This window comes from Otolemur garnettii, unplaced genomic scaffold, assembly GCF_000181295.1.
Source record: "Otolemur garnettii isolate 467f Iridium unplaced genomic scaffold, OtoGar3 scaffold00142, whole genome shotgun sequence".
NCBI lineage: Eukaryota > Metazoa > Chordata > Mammalia > Primates > Galagidae > Otolemur > Otolemur garnettii.
Window position 1 is genome coordinate 938838 of NW_003852537.1, and position 24680 is coordinate 963517.

At 45.0% G+C, this 24680-nt stretch overlaps 3 protein-coding genes and 1 pseudogene across 3 annotated transcripts in view; 1 reads left to right on the forward strand and 3 right to left on the reverse strand.

Moving 5' to 3' along the window:
• Positions 1-226: 226 nt before the first annotated feature.
• Positions 227-24680, forward strand: part of LOC100966296 (gap junction gamma-3 protein) — an 84140-nt gene continuing 59686 nt past the window's right edge. Inside the window, exons 1-2 of the mRNA XM_003798915.3 lie at positions 227-283; positions 1074-1124. The gene's annotated coding sequence lies outside the window, so the exon portion shown is untranslated. The remainder of the gene's footprint in view (positions 284-1073; positions 1125-24680) is intronic.
• Positions 11607-12706, reverse strand: LOC111728158 (annotated as a pseudogene).
• On the reverse strand, positions 12767-13547 carry GJC3 (gap junction protein gamma 3). Its single transcript, XM_012810767.2, is given in 2 exon segments — positions 12767-13421; positions 13424-13547. Coding segments are annotated over 2 exon segments (714 nt in total). The 3' UTR covers positions 12767-12831.
• The window catches only part of LOC100965337 (zinc-alpha-2-glycoprotein-like), an 8327-nt gene continuing 3968 nt past the window's right edge, over positions 20322-24680 (reverse strand). Inside the window, exons 3-4 of the mRNA XM_003798913.3 lie at positions 22262-22537; positions 20322-21378 (exon numbers count right to left, since the gene is read on the reverse strand). Coding sequence (XP_003798961.1) covers positions 21092-21378; positions 22262-22537 — 563 coding nt within the window. The 3' untranslated portion in view covers positions 20322-21091. The remainder of the gene's footprint in view (positions 21379-22261; positions 22538-24680) is intronic.

The window sequence follows — 24680 nt, forward strand, 5'->3', positions numbered from 1 at the left end:
CTAAGATAGGTGGTATTTCTTTCCTAGATGATTTGAAAGCAGAGACTAGACAGGAACCAGTCTATTTAAAGCAGTTTTTATTGCTCAGAGACAAAGATTCTGATTTTGATATGCCCAGGGCCTGGAGTCAGAGCCATCATCTTTCCCAGCTGTCTCCTCCCACTGTACTCATTTATCACCTTAGTTAAAATCCAGGGAAAGGGAACAATGAACAGCTTGTTCTACTGGGGTAGAGCTTGGCAGGAACTCCTGGAATTGCTGTTACCACCTTTTCTATTCCAAGGTAATTTGTAAATGTCTATGTTTCCATGGCACTGCTAGGAGGCTGCAGGAGGGAGAAATAACCAGGAACTCTTGTAACTACAGACAAAAATTAGTGCTGGGGGCTTTTCTGGGAAGATTAAGAAGGCTCGAAAGCTTTTGACAATAAACTCTCCAAAATGATTTTCAAAGACAGTTGGCAAACTTCCTTTTCTGGGCCAAATGAAGCTCCTTACATGTTTCTGTACAGCCAGTGATTTAAGAATTTCTTTAAATAGTTGGAAAAAATATAGACAAATAATTGTTCACAATATGTGAAAATTGTGTGATATTCAAATGCCAGTGTCCACCAACCAAGTTTTTTGGAACACAGCCATGCTCCTTCATTTTCTTTTTTCTTTTTTTTTTTTTTGAGACAGTGTCTCAAGCTGTCCCCCTGGGCAGAGTGCCGTGGCATTACAGCTCACAGCAACCTCCAACTCCTGGGCTCAAGCGAGTCTCCTGCCTCCGCCTCCCAAGTAGCTGGGACCACAGGCGCCCGCCACAACGCCCGGCTATTTTTTGGTTGCAGCCGTCATTGTTGTTTGGCGGGTCCAGGCTGGGGATTCGAACCCGCCACCTTAGGTGTACGTGGCTGGCGCCTTAGCCGGTTGAGCTATAGGCGCCGAGCCGCTCCTTCATTTTCATATTGTCTCTGGTTGCTTTTGTGCTGCAAGGGCAGAGTTATGTAGTTGGGACATCAACCTTGTGGCCTAACAGGCCTCAAGTCACCACTGTTTGGCAATTAACAGAAAAACCATTTCCTGTTCTAGATAAAAGCCACCACCTGGGCAGTGGTACAGGAGGGGCTCTCCACTCAGGAGGTAAGTATGTTTTTAAGTCCCTTGTTTTCTGCACACCTACACCACCCTCAAATGTGCCTGGGGTCCCGTAGTCCTGCTGGGTCTGGTTGATGGTCAAGAGGTGTGGGATCTCAGATCCACTGTGGTTGGGCAGTCTTGATCTTCCCCTCCCACCTTCAAGGATCAAGACTATTCCTTTGAGCTGCCAGAGTGGGAGTTGTGCTTGGACGCCTCAGGAAGGAGACTGGAGGATTTTCCACTGGAGAAACTGACTAAGAGACAAGATCTGAAGACAGATACTGACAGCTGGGTCCATTTCCTACCAGATCTTCTAGGTCTTAAGAGAAGCTGATGGTGGACAAAGCCTGCCCACACCCAAAGCCTTCCAGTCAGCTTCCTAGAGCCCCACAGAACATGTGAATGGAAAGCCATGCTGTTTGAGGAAAGCTCCTATCTATGTATAGGATTTGGGGAATGATCAAGGAAGAGACAGCACCACACATAGCAGAACTGTACAACAAGCTTTACTGGGCTGAGCTGGGACAGGAGTGAAAGAAAGGGTATTCTCTTGGCAGGAGACCTCATAGAGACAGCTGGAGCACTGGTCAGTCCCCACAAGGGGAGAAGGGCAAGAAAACGCTCTAGGAGAGAAGAATTGGAGGGGAGGCTTATGTGTCCAGCAGCCAGGTGGGGAGTCTCTGTGTCAGAGAACACAGGAGCATAGCAGTAACTGGGGGATCTTTGATAGCCCTACAGTTTGTCTTACCTGTGGTTAGAAGATGTTGGATGTCTTTTTGCAGAATGTGAAAGCTGGCAGGCTCAACATGACTGAAAATATGCTTATCTGGGCTTATTAAAGCAAATGGTTGTGTAAGAATTTGAGCTTAGCACTGGCTGGTGGGCTGTGAGCTAAGCCTGATTTGAAGAAAACAACACAGGGTCCATCTTTGGGCAGTTTATATAACAGCAGGCCACAACAAGAGGAAAGCCAGGAAACCATGGAGAAGAAAAAAAAAATAACAAAACCACCACAGTTAATGTCTTCTGAGGTATAAGAAGAAATTGCAGAAGGCAAAATGAACATTCAGAACACAAAAGAAACATCTTGGGGCGCCTGTAGCTCAGTGAGTAGGGCACCAGCCGCATACACCAAGGCTGGCGAGTTCGAGCCCAGCCCAGGCCCACTAAACAACAATGACAACTACAACCAAAAAATAGCCAGGTGTTGTGGCTGGTGCCTGTAGTCCCAGGTATTTGGAAGGCTGAGGCAAGAGAATCGCTTAAGCCCAAGAGTTTGAGGTTGCTGTGAGCTGCAATGCCATGGCACTCTACCAAGGGCAGCATAGTGAGACCCTGTCTCAAAAAAGAAAAAAAAATGTTGGGTCTTGGGTAAGGAAAATATAGGAACAGGCTAGTCTCAGTGGCTCACACCTGTGGTAGGTTCACACCTACCACTCTGGGAGGCTGAGGTGGGAGGATCTCTTGAGCTCAGCAGTTAGAGACCAGCCTGAGCAAGAACAAGACTCCAACTCTACAAAAAAAATGGAAAAATTAGCTGAGCATGGTGGTGCACACCTGTAGTTCCAGTTAAGAGACTATGACGCTCTTGCACTCTAACAGGGGCAAGAAAGTGAGACTGTAGCTTAAAAAAAAAAAAAAATCAGAGACTATTATAATAACTGACATGAAAGCAGGATTCATGTTCAATTGGGCAAAATTATCTGTTGTCTATGAGGTTTCTGTTTACTTTTTCTTTAAAAAGAAAGGTACAGTGAAATGAAAATTATGTAGGTTGGAGCATTTAGCAAATGGTCAAAGAGCCCTGAGGACCTCAGTATGTGAAGGATGTTTCTAGTGTTGATAGTCAGTAAAAAATTAGTTAAATCTTTACACACAGGAAGGCATTATACATGTTAGAAATATTTCCAGGCCAGATAATTAAAAGTGTTATATCTCAAAACATTAGCAAGAAGCCAATGAGTATGAATTGAAGGAAAGCTATTCTATAACAGTAAAATATTAGAAAACTAAAATCCTAACATACATGGTTGTCTTTTATATATACATTATCATATTAAACTCCAATAGTTCTATAGATGGGCTATTCAGAATCTGAAGCTCCTTTTCTCAATGAAACAGTGTCCTAGACCTTAATTATGCTCTCACAAAAGCTTGGATGAAATGCTCTGTACAAGCAGTGAAAAATAGTAGAAAACATTACTGTAATTCTAGCATCTAAGTACAAAAGGAAAATAATAAAATTGGGTTAGAAGCACTTTCACTCATGTTGGATGCTAGTATTTGAAGAGTAGAGGACTACTGAAGAAAGAGATTAAATCTGTGGAGTTTCTGAATGAGTTATCTGGGCTTTCAAATGATTAAGACGCTGATAGCAGCAGTGTAATTTCACTTCAATACTTACAGTATTGAAACCCTCACGGTCCTGACAAGAGTAGTGCCATTTTGGGAGACATCTGGTGGGAAAAAACAGGCCGGAGACAAAACTGAATGATCACATCAACCCCCTGCCCACCCCTTGGAATGCTTCAAGGCTGGTGTTCTTGGGAAACAACAGTATCTTTTCTTCTGGTCCTGGCTGGTGGCCAAGTAACTCCTAGATTTGTTCTGAATGCAAAAATAGTCTTTCTACCTAAGGGATGACATCCTCTGGGAACTTCCTCCCACTGTTCAACCCTATTGATAAGGGATAATAAAAGCCTGTTGAAACTATGTAAGAGCTGAGCTGACTCTTGGTCAGACTCCATTCTACTCTTCAGCCTTTTCCTAAAGTCTTCCCAAACCCTGGACTGGCCTCCTCTCCTTCTTATAGACCCTTCCTCCAGACTCTACCCCTGATCCCCTCAATGTTTTTCTCTGTTCTTGGTACAGCTATTTCTCTGGATTATCGTTGATCAAATAGGCCTGATTATTTTCTTTTTTTAATTCACAGATGGAATGAAGGGGGTGAGCAGATAAAGGATAGTTTCCTAAGGCAGTAAGTGAAGAAAGAGGGATCATGGATTTCCTGAGGGATACGGAAGAAGGTAGTAAGGAATAGATGTCAGATCAGACATAGCCTTCAGCCTTAAGTCTTAGTTGCTGGTCAGCCTTTAGGGGTGGTGTGTGTGTGTGTGGGGGGGGTAGTTAGGAGGGAGAGAGAGCAGGTGGCAACTGGCCACTACACTTACAGAATATATTATAAATAATGCTCTTGTGGCTTGGCACCTGTAGCTCTGTGGCTAGGGCACCGGCCACATACACTGGGGCTGGTGGGTTTGATCCCAGCCCCGGCCTGCTAAACAACAATGACAACTACAACAAAAATAGCCGGAAGTTGTGGCAGGCACCTGTGGTCCTGGCTACTTGGGAGGCTAAGGCAGGAGGATTGCTTAAGCCCAGGAGTTTGAGGTTGCTGTGAGCTGTGACGCCAAGGCACTCTACCCAGGGAGACATAGCGAGACTCTGTTTAAAAAAAAAAAATGCTCTTGTAACTTGAGGACTACCACATTGCATATATTTCTATTCCATTTCCCCCCACTTGCCTTCCCAGTTTTGGATAACTGTGCACTTCTGCTATAGAAGCAAAAATTAACCATGGTGTCCTTTCCTGAGAAATTAAGAAAAATGTAACTCAAGGGAATTTTAAAAGGTTCCAAATAAAACAGTGATCAGATACAGTTCAGAATGTGTTTGTGAAGTGTGAATTAGCTCAACTTGGTAAACAGGGAAGGATATTAGTATAATTTCAAGTCTTGTTTCACACACAAGTTTTCTCAGCATGTTAATGTTTTGTGCCAGTTAGCAACAGAACCTGAAAGCAAAACACACCAACAAAGTGGAATTCACCAAGCTGTAGGGCAATCCAGTACTGTACACATCCACCTTTTGTCTTGTTTGCTCAGGTGGTCACATGCTTTATTTTGGAAAGGCTTATTGGCACAGTTGCCCTCATCTTTCTATACTTGCCAATGTTTAATTCAATAGTGTCATCTTTTCCACATAGCCCTTCCATCAAGCCACCTTCTCTCTCTCTCTCTCTCTTTTTTTTTTTTTTGCAGTTTTTGGCCATGGCTGGGTTTGAACCCACCACCTCCAGCATATGGGTCCAGCACTCTCTTTTGAGCCACAGGCGCTGTCCCAAGCCACCTTCTCTTTTAAGTTTTTAAGGCAAGTGTATATAGTGTGGTGTTCTTTTATTAGGAATTCAGTCTTTTTTTTTTGCAGTTTTTGGCCAAGGCAGGTTTGAACCCGCCACCTCCAGCATATGAGGCCAGCACCCTACTCCTTTGAGCCACAGGTGCCACCTGGAATTCAATCTTTTTAACTGGGCATCTTTAATAGGATTATTACTGTTTTTCTTGAAGTTCTGGTTACAAACGTACATAGTTTTGAGGAGTCTGTCCCAATCCTGTTAGGTTTGGTTTTATTTTGAGTGCTGGGGCAGGGGGCTTCCAAACTGAAATACACAACAAAAACTGGTCTAATAACTGTTCATAGGGGCTTGGGCAAGGTGGCTCACTCCTGTAATCCCAGCACTCTGGGAGGCTGAGGCGGGTGGATTGCCCTGAGTTCACAGGTTGGAGACTAGCCTGAACCAGAGCTAGACCTGATCTCTAAAAATAGCTAGGTGGTGTTGTGGGTGCTTGTAGTCCCAGCTACTAGTGAGACTGAAGCAAGAGAATCGCTTGAACCCAAGAGTTTGAGGTTGTTGTGAGCTGTGATGTCACAGCACTCTGCCGAGGATGACAAAGTGAGGCTCGGTCTCAAAAAAAAAAAAATTGCTCATAGGAAAAAAGACCTACAAGTTCCCTTTCCTCAAAGGAAAATCCAGAGGCAAAAAAAGAAAGAAAAACACTTTCCTTTAATTCCCAAGAAGGGGAAAATAAGGCAGAGATTCTGTAAATTGAGACAATTTTGGTTCTTTCAGTGATTTTCAGCATGTTTGCTGTAGACATGCCTTGAGTTCATGAGACTTTTGAAAGGTTGTATGGTGGGCATAAATTCCAAATCACATGAAAATGTCATTAAAAAGCAATTTAGAAAAAAAGGTTACTAAAGTGTATTTTTTAGAAGTATACATTTTCGTGCCTTTTTTCACTCAGATGAAAAACCTGCAAGATATTATAAGAATAATAAGAGAGGGTAGGTAGGTGATGCCCATCCACATTTTGGGAGGATTGAATAGGTTTATGTCAAGTTTCCCCACACATTTTTCCTATCACCTTTTGGAATTTACTCCTGCTCTTCCTCTTCCTACATTGCTTACTGTATAGAGAAGGAGGTTCTATAATGGGAGAAGATACTATCGCAATCTCAATGTTTATTAATAGTAAAAATGATAAATTTATCCCTTATTAGTACCCCCCCCCCCATGGTGGTGGATGCTTTGTATCATTCTAGCTGGGCGTGGTGGCTCATGCCTGTAATCCTAGTACTCTGGGAAGCAAAGGCAGGTAGATCCCTTGAGCTTAGGAGTTCAAGACCAACCTGAACCAGAGAGACCCTGTCTCTAAAAATAGCCAGGAGTTGTGGCAGGTGCCTGTAGCCCTAGCTACTGGGGAGGCTGGAGGATTGCTTGAGCCCCAGAGTTTGAGGTTGCTGTGAACTATGACCCACACACTCTAGCCTGGGCAAGAAGAGTGAGGCTCTGTCTTAAAAAAAAAAAAAAAAAAGTTAACCTCATTCATTCCTATTAAGTAGGTACTGTTTTCATCTCTCCTGTAGAAACATATTTGAGGGTCAGAAAGGTTAAGTGGCAGTCAGCTCTCAATCTGCTATCCTGTCTCTAGAAAACAAACCCAGAAGCTTTAAATTTTATTTTTTAAGGGGCCTATTTTTAGCAGAAGGAATCTGCACTAACCAGCACAGAATAAATATTTATCAGGACGGTATTTAAATATTTATCACTTCCTCTGCTGTTCTCCTAACTTTTCACCTCTTGCTTTTGCTCGAGCTTTATCTGGAACATTCTTCTTACTAGATTGTAAAGCATTTCCACAGCTCCAATTCTTCTCTCTCCTTTGAATACCCCCTCCTTTGTGGAAGTCTTCCTGCTCCGCTCTTCACCTGCATTTCTCTCTTATGATATGGTAGGATCTTAAATGTATGTCAGGACCAGTACCCTTGCTAGAGTGTCCCATTCTGGAAAAGGCAAGAATCTTGTCTGAATCTTCATTTCCTCTATACCTAACCTAGAGCTGGGATTAGTAAGTGCATGTTTAGTAATGAAAGCGATGAAAGCTGAGAATTCCAGAGTGCAGTTTTCCAGTTCAACAACCTAGACCTTCTGCAAGGTCGTTTTCAAAATGGACTCGGGAGGGGGCGGGGTCGGTCTGAATCCTGCCGCTGGGCTGCTTTGGGCCAGCAGGTGCGAAGGGTCGAGCCGTGCTGTCACTTTCGTCCCCCGGCCCCTCATTCCCACCCGTTTGGTCTTCCCGGCCAGCTGGGAGGACAAGAAAGGGCCCGGAGCCAAACAGGCCGAGACTGGAGTTGCGTTTAGTGACACAAGCCCCGCCACACTCGGTACTGACCCCCGCTGGCCGCTGTAGCCGCGGACACACAAAGGCCGGAAGTGCGGCCCGCGACCCCGCCAAGGAGACCTCTCTAGGATTCCGGAGGTTCCCCATCTCTGTGGTTCTCTAGACTGGAAGATCCCTGATTCTCAGGGCGTGAACCCAATTTCAGGGACAACAAAATGAGCCAAAAGAAAAGAAAAATAAATAGAATCCAGAGGCGTACGTGAAGCCACATGTCCAGGCCTCAGCTTCAGCTAAGGGGTTGGAGTATGACCTATTATCAAGATGTCTCCCCCCGCCCCTACCCCAGACGATCAGGTCACTGAGGTCTGGAGAAAGTTCTCCGTTGCTCATGGTCTCAACAGTGAACCTAGTTTCAAAATCAGAAAGTATGATTAATATGAAGAGGGTGATTCTTTACAGGTGTTTTATTGCTAGATCAATGTTTTTCATTTCCTAATGACTTGAAGAGTGTAGGAGACCAGTTGGTCCAGAAGTGAATAACAAGAGGTTATAGTGCTTATTTTGGGAGAATTGACTTTTCAAGAGTAATCTATTTTTTTTTTCCTTGGTCCACCAAAGTTTGATGAATGTGTCTGGGAACAACCTGAAATATGGCTTGAAAAACCAATGCAATTCAAAACTTAATACAAAGTGGATGTATTTTTGAAGGAATGAGAACTTCATTAGTTGGAGAGGTCTAAACTGATCAACAAATATTGGCAGAACACCTACCATCTGGTAGGACTAAACATAGAAAAGATTGTTCTTGGATAAAAGGCCATATGTATGAATCCACATAGATGGAATGGCCAGAATAGACAAAACCATACAGATAAAAAGTAGATTAGTGGTTGCCAGAACTTGGGTTGGGGAATAGGGAGTGACTGCTAATGGGTGTGGGGTTTTCTTTTGAGGGCAATGAAAATGTTCTGCGTTTGAGATAGTGGTGATGGTGTATGACCTTGTGAAAATACTTTATTACTGAATTGTAGAAAATAAAGTGCTAGATTTTAAGTTATGTGAATTTTAACTCATTAAAATATGCCAACAAAAGAAGAAAAGAAAGAAAAATGTTGTTCATATAAAAGAGACGTAATTTTTTTTCCTTGTTATGTTTTTACCAAAGTCTAAAAAGAGACAACTAATATATATAAATAAAAGTAAAAAATAATTTCTTTCTTTTTTCTTTTTCTTTTTTTTTTTTTTTTTTTGAGACAGAGTCTCAAACTGTCCCCTGGGTAGAGTGCTGTGGCATCACAGCTCAGAGTAACCTCCAACTCCTGGGCTCAAGCAAGTCTCCTGCCTCAGCCTCCCAAGTAGCTGGGACCACAGGCACCTGCCACAACGCCCGGCTATTTTTTGGTTGCAGCCGTCATTGTTATTTGGCAGGTCCAGGCTGGATTCGAACCCACCACCTTGGGTGTATGTGGCTGGCGCCTTAGCCACTTGAGCCACAGGCGCCGAGCCAAAAAATAATTTCTAAAAAAAAAAAAACAGATCACGCCAAGTCTTATAGATAGTAGAAACAGAAATACTTCAAAATCATTCTACTTAGTCTGGATACCCCTGATAGTAAAATTAGGAAAAATATATTATTATAAAGGGGAAATTACAGACATATTTCACTGATGAATAAGGATGCAATATGATAAACAACATATTGACATGTTGGATTAAAAATTGATATTTAAGTAATATATGTTAATCAAAATTAAATCCAGTTTGTATGAGAATTAAACATTATTATATATATGTATGTATTTTTTGCCCACACTCCCTCACTCCTTCTCAGTCTGATCTCCCTTTCCCCCATGCCCCGTCATGTCATTAATTGTCATTAATAGTCTTCATATCAAAGAGTACAGTTTCAGTTTGAGGGGATGGATACATCCTGGAGATCTATTTTACAGCATGGTAACTATAGTTAATAATAATGTATTGTATACTTGAAAATAGCTAAGAGAATAGATCTTAAACATTATCCCTGCAGGTCCTTAAAACGGCTAGGAAAACTGCCCAGAATCCATCAGCAGGATTCTTAGTGTCCTCTGGTGGCAATGACATGCAACTGCAACTGAGCCTATACCCAAAGGCAGAAATATTTTTCCTGAATCCTGAAGGCTGCAGTCTGTCCCATTCATCTGAGAAGGAAATCTGACAATGTGTTTAAAGATCCTGCATGTAAAGATCAGTGTTCAAGGATCCCAGGGAAGTCTACTGCTCCCAGAACAGGTGCTGCGAGCCTAGGAGGCTCCAGACGGATTGACAGCCCTATAGAAATGGCTTGGGGACAAATGTTTTTTTTTTTTTTTGAGACAGAGTCTCACTATGTTGCCCCTGGTATAGTGCCGCGGCATCACAGCTCACAGCAACCTCAGGCTTTTAGGCTTAAGTGATTTTCTTGCCTCAGCCTCCCAAGTAGCTGGGACTACAGGCATCTGCCACAATGCCTGGCCATTTTTGTTGTTGTTGTTGCCATTATTGTTTCAGCTGGCCTGGGCTGGGTTTGAACCCACTAGCCTTGGTGTATGTGGGCTGACCCCTTACCCAACTGAGCTATAGGCCCCTCCCCAGGCTATTTTTTTTTTTAAAATTGCAGTTGTCCTTGTTGATTTTAGCTGGCCCAGGCTGGGTTCAAACCCACCAGCCTCAGAGTATGTAGCTGGAGCCCTACCCACTGATCTAGGGCGCTGCCAACAAATGAATTTTTAAGCCTGAGCTCAAAAAACAGGTCCAGACTGGAGATCTGCATTCATGAATGTTGGTGACTGAAGCTATGAATGTGGGGAGATTACCCAGAAAGAGGAGTCCAAGGGGAACACCAGCCTTAAGGAGTGAGTAGAGGGAAACGATGCAACATTGGAGCCTAAGGAGCAGACTCAGGAGAGGAGCAACAGGTGGCCTGAAACTCAAGAGAGAGGACTTCAGCGGGGGAGTGGTCAACACTGTCAAATGCCAGGAAAGATCAAGTAAGACAAGGGTTGAGAAGTGTCCTTTGGTGAGGGAAGTTTGAGTGCTGAGCTGGAGAGAAAGTTAACTTGTGAAGTTGAGGAATGAATGGGAGAGAAAAGAAAGTGAATGAATGAGGAAGGACTTTGCTTCCAACAGGTTTGTCTGTGAAAGGAAGCAAAGTAGGACACAGAGGCAAGAGAGTTTTATTTGTTTTCTTAAGATGAGAATGACAAGCACATTTACAAGCTGAGAGGCAGTGGCAGGAGAAACTGAGAGCTGGGGCTGAGTGTGTGGGGTACCAGTGTGGCCAAGCAGCAGTAGTATCAGCAAACATTGACTGGGAACCACCGTATACCAGGCATTGCTCTAAGCACCTAACATAGACTAACGCATTTAATCTCACAACAGTCCTATAAGGGAGTATTGCAGATGAGGAAACTGAAGCACAGAGATCTTAACTAACTTGTTCAAGGTCAGTACTGGGAGTGGTTGACTATGATTCAAACCCAGGCCACCTAACTTCAGAATTCACAGCCTAAATTAGATACCTGAGGCTTCCAGGCTCCCGACTTAACACCTGTGTGGATTCTCTGCAGCAGAGTTCAAGGTTATCATGCAGCTTATGCAAAGGGATGAATAGAGTGAGCATCACTGGCGTGAGAAGGCCAATGACAGGGACATTTGGAGGGTGAGGCTAGAAAGATGTGAGAATCTGGGTTCTGCTCTAAGATAGTGAGCAGCAGGGTTAATGGGACATAGCGAGTGGGGACTGGGTACACTGAAAATATTTGGGGGTCACCCTAATCTCCCACCTTTCATTTCCTACATATCTAATATGTGCACCTCAATGGCCAAAAAGTCCATCAACAGGCTGTGTGGGCAAAGATGTGAGAATGTGGGAACTTATACATTGCTGGTGACAGTGTAAATCAGTAAGTGTACCCCTCACCATCAACTTGGCATAGGCCACAGTCTTTTTTTCTTTGTTTTGTTTTCTTTTAAAATCTATCAGCCATTTAATTTAAGGCTCTTTTTAAGAAATGTAAAACACCAGTTTATGAGGGTAAACGCTATCAGGGCAAACATAGATCGCAGGTAGCCCTGGAGCTGGGGAATAGCCTTTATTTTTGGTAAAATGTGTGAGTCCATAGCTTTTTGATCAACCTCGCACTGTTCTGTTATCTCGTATTTCTCTTTTCCTGTGGTAAAGATCTCACCCTCCTGGTGTCTGGGTTTCCGCAGCAGTTGCTTCTTGAAGTAAGCATCAATAAAATGCTTTGGGATTTTAACATTACTGATGTCAATTTTTGTGCCAGTGGTGATGACTAATTTCTGGTGTGTCCTTCATAGAGGAACTTGAATGAGGACCAGAGGTCCAGTCACAGGTAGCAAGTCACTGTCCAGTTGCCTTAGGAAAACCACCCTCTTGCATCTATGGTTCCTGTGAGGATGATCAGAATGATCCCGGGTGTGATGCTGTATTGCAGTTTTCTCACATGCTGACTAAAGGGTTTTTAGCCATGGCTCAGCAGCTTTCAAGGCATGTCTTCAGTGGGATAATATTTAGGCATTTTGCAAATTTTAACCACCTGAGTACTACCATTCCTGTCCTAACTTGGTTTTGCAATAGTGGCAAGGACCTTCACCTTCTTTTTCTTTTCAATCTTGGATTTAGCCACTGTTTATTTCCTCGTATGCATTGCCTTTCTGGAACACGTGGCAGGTCAGGAATGCAGGGAAGTTTATTCAATGAGCACATGTGATCTTAGACTACTCAAGAAAGGAGGGCACCTTTAGGGACAGTGGGATCAGAAATTGGAACCGTATCAGTAACCAAGTTAGATGGCTCCTGCCAATGTCACCACCTCTCTCTCTGTGCCTATTTCTTTCTGAGCTTTCATGATCTTCTATCTTTAATTTCTTATCATTGACTTCATTTTTCTTCCTCTAGGCACATCAGACATTTTCTCTGCTTGTCCCTGGGGCAAATGTTCACCCAGCTCACTCAGATGTCTTTTCTTCTCTGTTCCTGCCCCTGGCAGACATGGAAGGCATCATTGGCTTCAAATCTAGATTCCCAAGGGAAAGCGGTAGCTGGGCTCATTTGGTTAAGAGGCCCAGCCACCTGGCCATATCCACTGGTGGGGAGGTCAGAAAATGTTATCCTTATTTACCAGAGTTTGGGGGCACAGGGCACACGGGCTCTGGGAAGGAGCAAGGCTGGCTTGGCAGATTGGTCAGTGTCTGCTCAAGGCTTCTTACACCGTCCAGGGCAAGGGTATGGTGGGAAGAAGAGATTCTGCTGGGAAGTTCCCCAGGGTCTTACACCATCTTCTCAGACCCAGAAGCATAAGCTCCAAAAGAGTAAACAAGAGACAAAACCCATTGACCCCAAACACATGGTTTTTTATAAAGATGGTCTTCTTAGAAGAGCAGGACAGATTACAGGTTAATACAGAGGGCCAAGCCTCTATTTTGCAGTCAAAGATGCTGGGCATTTGGAACCCATAAAGATGATATTGCTACCCCAGGGCTGCCCTCTCCAGGGCAAGTCCAGCTCCCAGCTATGCCACGTAGGCCCAGAGCAGCAGGGGGCTTTGAGCCCCTGGGGCATCTCTGCTGCTCTGCTCTTCATGGGGCAGGGTCTCCTCCTCTTTCTTCACCTTTTCCGATTCTTCCCAGTGCCAGATCACATGATACAGGGTGAAACCCATGTAGAGGGCGCTGGGAACAGCCACCAACATGACCTGCAAGGTCCAGAAGCGCAGCGGGGAGAGGGGATAAAGGGCATTGAAGCAGGCGGCCTTGCAGCCAGCCTGCTGGGTGTGGCACACGAATTCACTCTGCTGCCAAGCCCACTGGCAGTCAGCAGCATGAGGCAGAATCCCAGGAGCACAGGAAGGAGGAGGCGCCCCACCGGGGTGGAGTACCTGGCCTCCTCAGCCAGCAGCCGCCACAGCAACCTGCCACACATGCTGCTGCAGGACATGGTAAAGAACTTATCATGAGAGATTGATTTTTAATTTCAGGCAGATCCCTGGATACTGAGGATTATTTTGTTTGAATCCTATTAGCAATTCTATTTCTCTCTGTTGTATACTATAGAGCAGTGGTTCTCAACCTTCCTAATGCTGCAACCATTTAATACAGTTCGTGGGTCGTGACCCACAGGTTGAGAACTGCTGCTATAGGGTATAGTCTCGGTGCCCTACAGTGGCCAAGCAAGAACTGCAAAGTTCATTTGACTCTCTACCTTGTGTAAGGAACCAAACATTCTCTCCTAGGTCAATGTCTGTGAAGTGCTGTGCAAGTCACTTCCTTTTTGGGGGTACCTTGCAGGACAGGTAGTGGAAGGCAGCTCAACTTTCTGGTAGCAATCGCTGGGCCTTGACAGATTTGACCTCCTTCAAGAATGAGTCAAGAGACAAAAGTATGGTCCTTTTGAAATGTCATGGTGTCATCAAAGGGAGTTTTCACTGCGAGGAGTCTCAGGGAAAGCATATCTCTGAGAACATTTTTTGGTACCAGAGGAAAAAAAGGTGAAAAGTTTGGAAGACACCTTAGTGCTTTAAAAATGCAATAAAATATACCCTCTACTTAAAATATAAAGGAACCATAAAAGAAATTCAGACTCAGGGGCAGGCAGATAGAAACAGGGAGGCAGTCTGGATGTAATTGTAAAAAAAGCAGATAGGCTGCACACAAGAACAAAATTTAAATTCATCTTGAAGAAAGGAAAGAACTGAAAGAACACTGAAGAAAGGTGAGTAAATCAAGGGAACCAAAGATAACCTGAGAAGCTCTCCAGCAATGGAGTAGGAGTACAAATAGCTGAAAACAGCCCAAACCGACACCACTGCGGGAAGCGGCTGTTTCCTAATTTGAAAGTCCTTAGGGACTTCTGGTTTTAAGCTAGTGACATAAGGATGTTTCTTTTATCCTTGAAAAACCACTCCTCAAACAACAACGAGACAATAGACAGAAACACAAATTCCAGTTTGAAAATTAAACTTTATATAGACACAATATATAAAAAAGGAAAGTATATGGAAGAATGGTGAATGGCCAGCAGACCAGAGGAAGAACAGCCCTCGGTAGAGGGACCACCCAACTTAGTACCTAGGTCTGGAAAGGCTCTGGAGTTGGTGACACTAGGTATGACAGGGTGCAGCCTTAGGCAAGTGACAGCCATTCTCCTGCCTCAGCCTCCCAGGTAGCTGGGACTACTGGCGCCTGCCATAATACACAGCTAATTTTTCTATTTTTAGTAGAAACAGGGTCTCATTCTTGCTCAGGCTGGTCTTGAACTCCTGAACTAAGGGATCCTCCTGCCCGGCCTTCCAGAGTGCTAGGATTACTAGTGTGAGCCACTATGCCCAACCTATGTTGTAAATCAACAACTAGATGAAGAGAGACACAGGTTAACACCAAGAAGGGTCCCATTCAGGAGCTTCTGCGCTGTGGGGTGTGGTGTGCCATGCTCCTGGCACATAGGTGTGCTCTTGTTCGCCTTCCTGAAAGCCCCCAAGTGTTTGGCTATCCACATGCTCTCTGAACCCAGCCTATTTGGGTTTTTATGGGAACTCCATTACACAGGCACAATTGATTACACAGCCATTGGTGACCAACTCAAACCTCAGCCCCTCTCCTCTCTCTGGAGCAGTGGTTCTCAACCTTCCTAATGCCACAGCCCTTTATTACAGTTCTTGTGGGTCTTGACCCACAGGTTGAGAACCGCTGCTCTGGAGGGTGAAATTGAGGCTGAAAGTCCCAGATGTCTAATCCTGCCTTGGCCTTTGGGATGACCATCCCTCATCCTGAAGCTACTTGGAGTTGCAGCCACCATCAGCATAAAACATACTTTAGCATACAAGAAGGCACCTCTTTGGAGATTCTGAGGATTTAAGGTGTTGTATGCCAGGAGACAGGGTCAATACCAAGTATTAATATATGTTTCATAATATTCACAGTCCTTCTCTGGAAAAATGAAGTGTTCTCCTTTCCAGCCCCTGCAAAAGAATTTTCAGATACTGACAAATAAGCATTCAATGAACTGAACATGTCTCCTTCAAAATCATATGTTGAAATTCCAACCCCCAAAGTGATAGTATTAGGAGGCGAGGCCTTTGGTAGAGGCCTCATGAAAGGGATTAGTGCCTTTATAAAAGACTTGAGAGAGCTGCCCACCCCTGCTACCATGGGAGGACACAGCGTGCAGGTGGCTGTCTATGAACCAGGAAGTGGGCCCTCACCACACATGCAATCTTCTAGCACCTTGGTCTTGGAGTTCTCAGCCTCTAGAATTGTGAGAAATACATTTCTGTTGTTTGTAAGCCGCCCCATTTATGGTATTCTGTTAGAGCAGCTTCAGTGGACTAAGACAAATGTAACCAGTGAAAACGGTACCATGAAGCCTGGTGGATGACAAGTTCATCTGATTCAATTTTATAATTTATCAGTGTCCAGTAGTATTGGACAGCCTAGAAGTATAGGCTTTTTGACATAATCTGCCAACATGAAAAAAACAAAAAGAAAAAAAAATCTGCCAACATGAAAGAGAGAGATAAAAACAGTTGTAAAAAAGAGACTCACAGGAGGGTGGTGGCTTTGAACCTGGCTCAGCCAAACTGCAACTGGAAAAAAAAAAAGAGATTCACAGGAAAGAGGAAGCTTTGGGAGTTGAAGACAACTTTGAGTTCATATTCATGTAATGATAAAAAGAAGACAAATGACCCCATGGCTTTAAAAGAGAATCCATATAGAAGGTGTAATCTGAGAACCAGCAAAAAGTTTTGGAAATTATAAACGTCACAGCTTTATTATTCATAATAGCTAAAAAGTGGAAACAACTCAAATGTCTGTCAACTGATGAGTGGATAAGTCTGGTGCAGGATAATGTGGTAGAGAATATTATATATAATCATATAATGGAATATTATTCAGATAGAGAAAGGAATGAAGTACTGATACATGCCATGGCATGGATGACCTTGAAAATATTATGCTGAATTAAATAAGCAAGATGTAAAATGTCACATACTATATAATTTCATTTATATAAAATGGCCATAAAGGCAAATCCATAGAGGTGGAAAGAACTCTGTAATCAGGAAATGGTGATGAGTGTTGCCTGATATTGTGAATGTACTACAATTTGGTGAACTGCATATTGTAGTATGGTTAAAAGGGTGAAATGTTGTTTTTTTGAGACAGAGCCTCAAGCTGTCCCCCTGGGTAGAGAGCTGTGGCATCACAGCTCACAGCAACCGCCAACTCCTGGGCTCAAGTGAGTCTCCTGCCTCAGCCTCCCAAGTAGCTGGGACCAGAGGCGCCCGCCACAATGCCCGGCTATTTTTTGGTTGCAGCCGTCATTGTTGTTTGGCAGCAGGGGCTGGATATGAACCCGCCACCTTAGGTGTATGTGGCTGGCGCCTTAGCCACTTGAGCCACAGGCGCCGAGCCAAAAGGGTGATTTTTAACTTATGTGAAATCTACCTCAATTTAAGAAAACCGTGATTGTTGAATGAGAAGTACAGTGAGCCATAGGCCAAGGGGGCTTCCAGAAAAGTTCTGTTTGGTCTCCTCCGTTTCAGCCACCTGGGGTTTCTTCTCTCTGCAGCTCTTAGTTTCCGAATGATTTACAGCAGTTAATTGACCTCCTAGGTAGAAGGCATTTCTGCCTCCCAGAGGTGAGGTGTGGGGAGAAGTGAAGGTTGTCAATATGTGTGTTGTGTGGGGTTAGGTCTATTCAGCTGGTAGGGAGGAAGGAACACAGCTTTCTTGTCCAGAGGTAATTCAGGCCTCTTTGAACAGACCCTCTGCTCTCCTGGCAGGAGAGAGAAACTGGGTGGCGATTTGGCAGTCCGAATGAGTGGGAGGTGCATCCATCTGTGGCGCTCTCCTGTTAGGGAGGATATCAGTCCAGCTCCCCTCTGATCTTAGTCTGAGTAAAGGGTGGAGCACTTCAATGTAGCATCATTGCTACATTTAGCTGCAAACTAAAGTCTGAAAGGTGGTGCTAGGAATGGGAGACGCCACCTTGACCTTACTTCTGGATTCCAAGGGAGCCAAAGGATTTTTTTTTTTTTTAGAGACAGAATCTCACTCCGTCGCCCTCGGTAGAGTGTTGTGGCGTCACAGCTCACAGCAACTTCCAGCTCTTGGGCTTAGGCGATTCTCTTGCCTCAGCCTCGCAAGTAGCTGGGACTACAGGCGCCCGCCACGACGCCCGGCCCACCACCCTGGGTATATGGGGCTGGCGCCCTACTCACTGAGCCACAGACGCCGCCAGGGCCAGGAAGAAATCCAGCCCAGGTGAGTGCAGCCAGACTGCGCTTTTACTTTTGGGCCACGAGGGGGCGCCCTGCGACAAGCCGAGGCACTTGGGAGGCGGGGCTCAGGGACGATCTGGCCAGAGGATCTGTAGGCAGTAAGGGTAGGATGCTGAAAGTGGAGCGTGACAGTAACCTTAGCTTGCAGCTAGAAGATGGAGGTCTGAACTATAAGAGAGCAAGGAAGGGTGGAGAAATGAATAGTGATTGCAGGCTGATTTTGGGGTGGGCTACTCTGGAAATCCAGGTGGTGACTCAGGGTACCAGCAATACTATTCTAGATGGATCATCTTGAAAACTCTTCCTAAGGCAAAATGCAGGGAGTTACTTTTTCTCACAGCAGAGTCAGGGCTCAGGTCTATCGGAAGCTGCATGCACCTCAGGTCCTTGAGGACTTGGTGGGAAAGGTAAAGGAAGGATGGGGTTGGATTGTGAGATCAGGATGGATAGAACTTCTGATGGATAAGGTGTGGTGAGTAAGGAAGAAAAGCACTTGGAGAGGGCTTTTAGGGTTCTGGCTCACAATAGAAGTGTGGGATGAAGATATAATTTTGGGTTTTCAGCAGGTTGATGGTATTTATTTATTTAGACAGAGTCACTTTGTTGCCCTCGGTAGAGTGCTGTGACATCATAGCTCACAGCAACCTCAAATTCTTGGGCTTAAGTGATTCTCTTGCCTCAGCCTCCCAAGTAGCTGGGACTACAGGTGCCTGCCACAATGCCCAGCTATTCTTAGAGATGAGGTCTTGCTCTCGCTCAGGCTGGTCTTGAACCTGTGAGTTCAGGCAATCCATCCCCCTCAGCTCCCAGAGGGCTGGGATTACATGCATGAACCACCATGCCCAGCTAGGTTGATGGTTTTTAAATCCCTGGGAATGGAATGAAAATCTTACAAGAGGGAAGATGTGGAAAAAAGATTCTGACAGATTCTCCTATAGGCAGGACAAATGATAGTGCAATCTGAGGAACACCCCTCCCCCACCTGGACCTCCTTTAATAACTCTTAGTTCCTTAGGACCATCTTGTCTCTTTCTGGAGGATTCTTCTGGGGATACTTCACCAGGTAGACTGGAGGGATTATGTGCATGGACATAGGCAGAAGAGGCCACCTAGGTGTAGGACTTAAACACATTCCCAGGTAAGGTCCTTTTTAATCTGGCTGAGCTCTGCTTTTTCACCTTATTTTCTTCTAGAACTTGGTCTTTCAGCCAAGTAGACCTAATTGGTCATGAGACATATTTGGTGTTATCTCTCTATTGCTGTTACTCATGCATTTACTGATTCATCCATGAATTACATATTATTAGTGGTATGATCGATACTCTCATAAGCACTAGAGACTCAGTAGAATAAAGTAGGTACAATCTTTTTCTGCAGGGAAATATTTTGCCTTCTTATTGGCATGTTGTTTTCGGCCTTCTATTCTCCTATGAAGTCTGAGTCCCTCTAGGAGGTTTTCTGTGGGAGTCTGAATGGCTCTGGGCCCTTGTCCTCCTCTCCACACCTGGCCATGACTTGGGTCTTCTGAGCTTTCTTTCCCCTTGTCCACACTCACTTACCTCTCCTGCAACAGGTGAGTCCAGGTCTCACACTCCAATTTTCCTTAGACCTGGTCTATTCATGTGGACTTTTGGCTTTCTCATCGATCTGAAATGCTAACCTTTTATTTTTTTCATGATATCATCATATTTTGAATATTAATGTCTATGCTTTTCCCTCTTGACTATTTGACTTTTCTTCCTTGGGGGCCTTTCCTGTTTAGATAGGACTTTTTGCCTCAGAATATGGCTTTCAGGTAGAGGATCAGAACATGGATTTCAGGTAGCTTAAAGAAGTAATTTCTCAGATGATTTACAAGTTAGAGCCAAAGCATCAAAACAAAAAATATAGCATAGCCTTAAAATTTCAATTTTCTTTCTTTCTTTTTTTTTTTTTTTGAGACAGAGCCTCAAGCTATTGCCCTGGGTCGAGTGCTATGGCATCACAGCTCACAGCAACCTCCAACTCCTGGGCTCAAGCGAGTCTCCTGCCTCTGCCTCCCAAGTAGCTGGGAATACAGCGCCTGCCACAACGCCTGGCTATTTTTTTTTTTTATTGCAGCCATCGTTGTTTGGCGGGCCTGGGCTGGCTTTGAACCCGCCAGCTCAGGTGTATGTGGCTGGCACCTTAGCTGCTTGAGCCCCAGGCGCTGAGCCTAAAATTTCAATTTTCAAGAAAGATAAGATAGTTGACTAAGAATTCTGAAGGCTGTGAATGATTTCCTTGAAAAACTCAGCTTGGAGGACTGATGTTGGAGTAATCCAGGGTGGGAGGCTGAGGATGAAATTTAAAGAACATTTTTGTCTTACCAAAAGGAAAAGCAGTCATAGGGAGGTGAGGCTTAATAAAAAGATCAGGAGTAAGACTTTTGCTCTGTCTTCGGAAGTTTAAACCAGTTTAGTTGATGCATCAGTTGAACAAACACACTCAAAGGGGTGTGGAGGGAGTCTAAGAACCTCAGGCCAGTTCCTGCTTTGTTGAGTTGGGCCCCAGGGGACTGAGGGTTCTCAAATAAGGTCTAACTGTGTGTTGGTCAACATGCTGTGGGTAATGTTGAACAGCTGGAATGTATGGTGATGTCTTATAAGGAATGAGTGAGGGCTGGGGAAACTGAGGCACATAAGAGGCTTGATTTTTTTTGTTAAAGAGATTGCAGATTTCTAGGACTACACAGTAAGAGGGCCCATGGCCCCATCTGCGGATATCAGCAGTGGAAGCCTGGACAGTACTCAAGGGACCACGTGGTATAAGGGACACTTGGGATTGCCCAGGTCAAGGTACCTAGGAAACTCGTCTTTCAGTGGAAACCAAGAATTTCAGAAAACTCAAATGCTTAGAAATAGGACAAGTGATAAAAGCAACTCAGATCAAAAAGAGAATACCTTTCTGTGTTGTGCTTGGCAATGAGGTTATTGTATATTAGGTTCTAGAGATTAGACATTGGGGGGTGGGTAGTGAGGTAGGGCGACCTGGCCTTGAGAGTCAGCTCTGTGCTCAGGTTCCCGTCTTCTCTCTCTGAATCTCCTTTCTATCTGCCTCGTACACCACTCCTAGGCCTGGCTGATGCCACTGATGGAGGCTTCTGAAGTTTATCTCTCTCAGGACAGGCAGAAAAGGTGGCTACTGTGGCTGAGTCTCCACAGTGCCCCTAGCCCCTGCGATCCCAGGACACCGAGAGGGGCTGGGCCAGGGCACTGTGCTCCACAAGGCAAGAGTAAGCGTCTCTGTCCTGAGGCAGCACCGACAACTCCATGGTGGACAGGTATGTGCCCTCTCCGCTGGGCAGGACCTCTCCCCCTGACTCAGACTCTTGCACCTCGCCAGCCCGAGTCCAGTGCAGACTGATTTCTTGTGGGTAGAAGCCATAGGCCTGGCATTTGAGGATACTGTTTTTTCCTAGGCTCTTGCGGCTGGTGACTGACACAGAGGAAGGATCTGTGGAGGGATAGAGTGTGGACACTGAGGGATAAGGGCCACTTCTCCGGGCCCATCTCCCTTCCCACTGCCCCTCCCTGGGTGTCAGAGATCAGCAGAGTGCTGAGTCTGTACCTGCCTCCCCCAGAAGAGCTCCATGGGGGTCAGGGAGGGCTGAGGCTTCCCTCAGGGCTTCTCTTTTGGATCATGAAATGTCCCTGGCTACTGTTGTATGCACCATCCCCTTTCCCCGAGTGTGCCCTGGCTTCTGAGGCACCCACTTGCTCTGCCCCACACTCCTCCCTGTTTTCTCAGTGGCTTGCAGCTCCTGCCTCCCTGCGTCTCAGCCCAGCTCCTTAGAGCTGCCTGTGGCTCTGTCCCCCAGTGTCTTCCCTGTGCCATGGCACAGTCCTGCTTCTCACTACTTCTCAGATCAAAGTTTCAGCTGTGGCCATGAATTCTGGTCACACTGGCTTGTTCAGGTCCTTTAGGACAGACACTTTATACACCTGCCTTCTCTCCACCAGCAAGAGAGGTGGCATTGTTGTAGAGAAATGGGTATGGGATTTGGAATTTGAACTATGGAATTTGCGCTCCAGCTCTGCCTCTTAAGGACAGTGTTAAGGGAAACTCAGCTTCCTTTGGTTACTCCTATCTGTCAATGGGGGAAATTTAGGGAAGCTGCCATTGAACTGCCATCCTTTCTGAAATTTTGATGAATATATTTTTGGAGCCCACATCATGTCCTCCCAGGGAAGGAACAAATACTAGAGGGTGAAAGCTGGGAGTGTGAGAGGGACGTTCAGGGATGGAGGAGACCAGCCTGACATGTTCCCTGAGCTCTTAGCCTGAGGCCACCTTGGTTTCTCTTAGTTCAGTACTGGGATCAGGAAGTAGTGAGTACCTTGCTGGTCCAGGATGTGTCTGCTGTAGTTCAGGTAGCCCCGCAGCAAGTCAGGACACTCCTGCTCCAGGTAGGCCTTGGCCCGATGCACGTAGACTTCCTCTGCCTCCCACTTCTTCTTGGTGTTCCAGGCTGCTGGGTCTAAGGGGACCCAGGTTGGGATTTCTCTGTTGAATTCAATGAAGTCCTTTCCATCATAGGCAGATTTCCAGAATGCTCCACTGCTGATGTTATTGTGGACCTCACAACCCAACCTTTCCTGTAGGATGTGAGACCCTGAAGCCTCCCCGAAACCCAGAGGGAGGCAGTTAGTCTGGTGCCAACTACATCTGGATGACTCTTCCTCCTGCACACCTTTCAACTCTACAGGAAGAAATGTTTCTGAATTCTAAGCACACAGTCCCTCCATCTTGACAAATAGTTTACTACCTGGCATAGAGCAGACAGAGAGGCACAAACTCCAGTTTGGTGTTTCAGGACTGTCTGAGGTGAGACCCGTTCTTTCTAGCCAGGGAACTTGAGAGACTTGTAGAATACAGTCAGACTTCTACCCATTTGCAGCGTCTCATCTAATGAATGTGTGTGTTTGAATTTATGGCAAGTGCTGAGGACCCTGCCACAGCCACACCGAAGTGCATTATGAAATTCGATAGGTTTTTAATTGTTTCTTACAGATTACAGCAATCTCTTCTTAACTGTGACGTCTAGGCGTTCATATCCTCACTTGAGTAAACCTAATGTGACCACTGCCTTTGCCCTTTTGGTTTGCTATCTTTATTCCAAACCTCTGAAGTCCCAACACCTTTGCAACAATTCTCAGAAATAGACCTTCTTCAGGGAGGGTGATACAATTCTTCATTGTGATTGTGAAAGGAGGGTTTATCTAATGCAGTCAGTGCCTCTGGCACAGGCTCTGATAGCTCTCAAACCATGTGGGCTCAAATCCCAGATCTCTTTCTCCCCACCTGGCTTGTTTCATAACCTTGAGCCAATAACTGCTCTATGATTCTCTTTTCTTGTCTGTGAAATACCAATGGCAAAGTGCCAATGGACAGGGTTATTGTGAACATTTATTATGTCAATCCATGAGCCTGGCACATGGTAAGTGCTGAATGTCAGCTCCTGTTAATTTCTAATGCTCTCCCTGTGTTTTCTTCTTCCTTTTTTTTTTTTTTTTTTTGTTGTTGTTGTTTTTGGCCAGGGCTGGGTTTGAACCCACCACCTCCGGCATATGGGGCCAGCGCCCTACTCCTTTCAGCCACAGGCACCACCCCAATGACCTTTAAAATTGTTCACAGCACATCTAAGATCCTATCATGGCACACCGTGTGCCATGGCATACAGGTTGAAAATCACTGGTCTAAGCTAACTGTACAATCCTGGGGAAACAAAGCCCCTTGAGCCCTTGGAGCTTATGGTCTAGAGGTGGAATAAAGAAAGAAAAACTGGCTCTGCTCCCATAGCACAGTGGTTATGGCGCCAGCCACATATACTGAGGCTGGTGGGTTCGAACCTGGCCCCAGACAGCTAAACAACAATGACAACTGCAACAAAAAAATAGCTGGGTTTATGGCCAGCACCTGTAGTCCCAGCTACTTGGGAGGCTGAGGCAAGAGAATCACTTAAGGCCAGTAGTTTGAGGTTGCTGTGAGCTGTGATGCCACAGCATTTCACCAAGGGTGACATAGTGAGACTCTGTCTCAAAAAAAAGGAATGAAAAACTGCTAAGAGCTATGAAGGAAAAGAGCAGGGTGTTAGGATAGAGAATTACTGGGGGTCGTGTGAAGGGTGGGGAATTGCACATACAGGATAGGTAGAAGGCTTCATTGAGGTGTTGCTATTTAATCAGACACCTAAAGAATTAAGAGGGGCTAGCTTGGAACAGCAGAGTAGGAATGAATTTGACTGTTTTAACAAGCCATATGACAGCTCTAGCAGCTGAGGTACTAGGAGCAAGGGGGAGCTGCACCAAAGGGGATTGGAGAGAGGGGCATGGGCCGAATCCTTCCTGGTGCAATTCCTGTTTCTTCTAGCTTCACATCAAAGACCGTGCCACACAGACCTTCCTGCTGCTGGGTCTCAGTGCTCGGGTGTCTTGGCTCCCGAACTCTTGCTGATTCTTTAGGATCCAGCTCAACTGTCAGCTCTTTTGTGAAGCTTTTTTAACTGCAAAGCCAAATTAGCCTCTTTCTTTACTATATCTTGCGGCAATTTATAACATACTGAGATTATAATACTCACTCACCTTTCTCTATAATTACTATGTGTATTTAGGTTTATATCCTCCATTAAGCTGTGAGCACCTCAGGGGCAGGAGCCTTTTCTTTTTGTCTGAATAGTCACAGTCCTTAGAAAAATACTTATTAGCCAATAGAGACTTGGTAAAACTTGTCCAATGAATTAATTTTTTTTTTTTTTT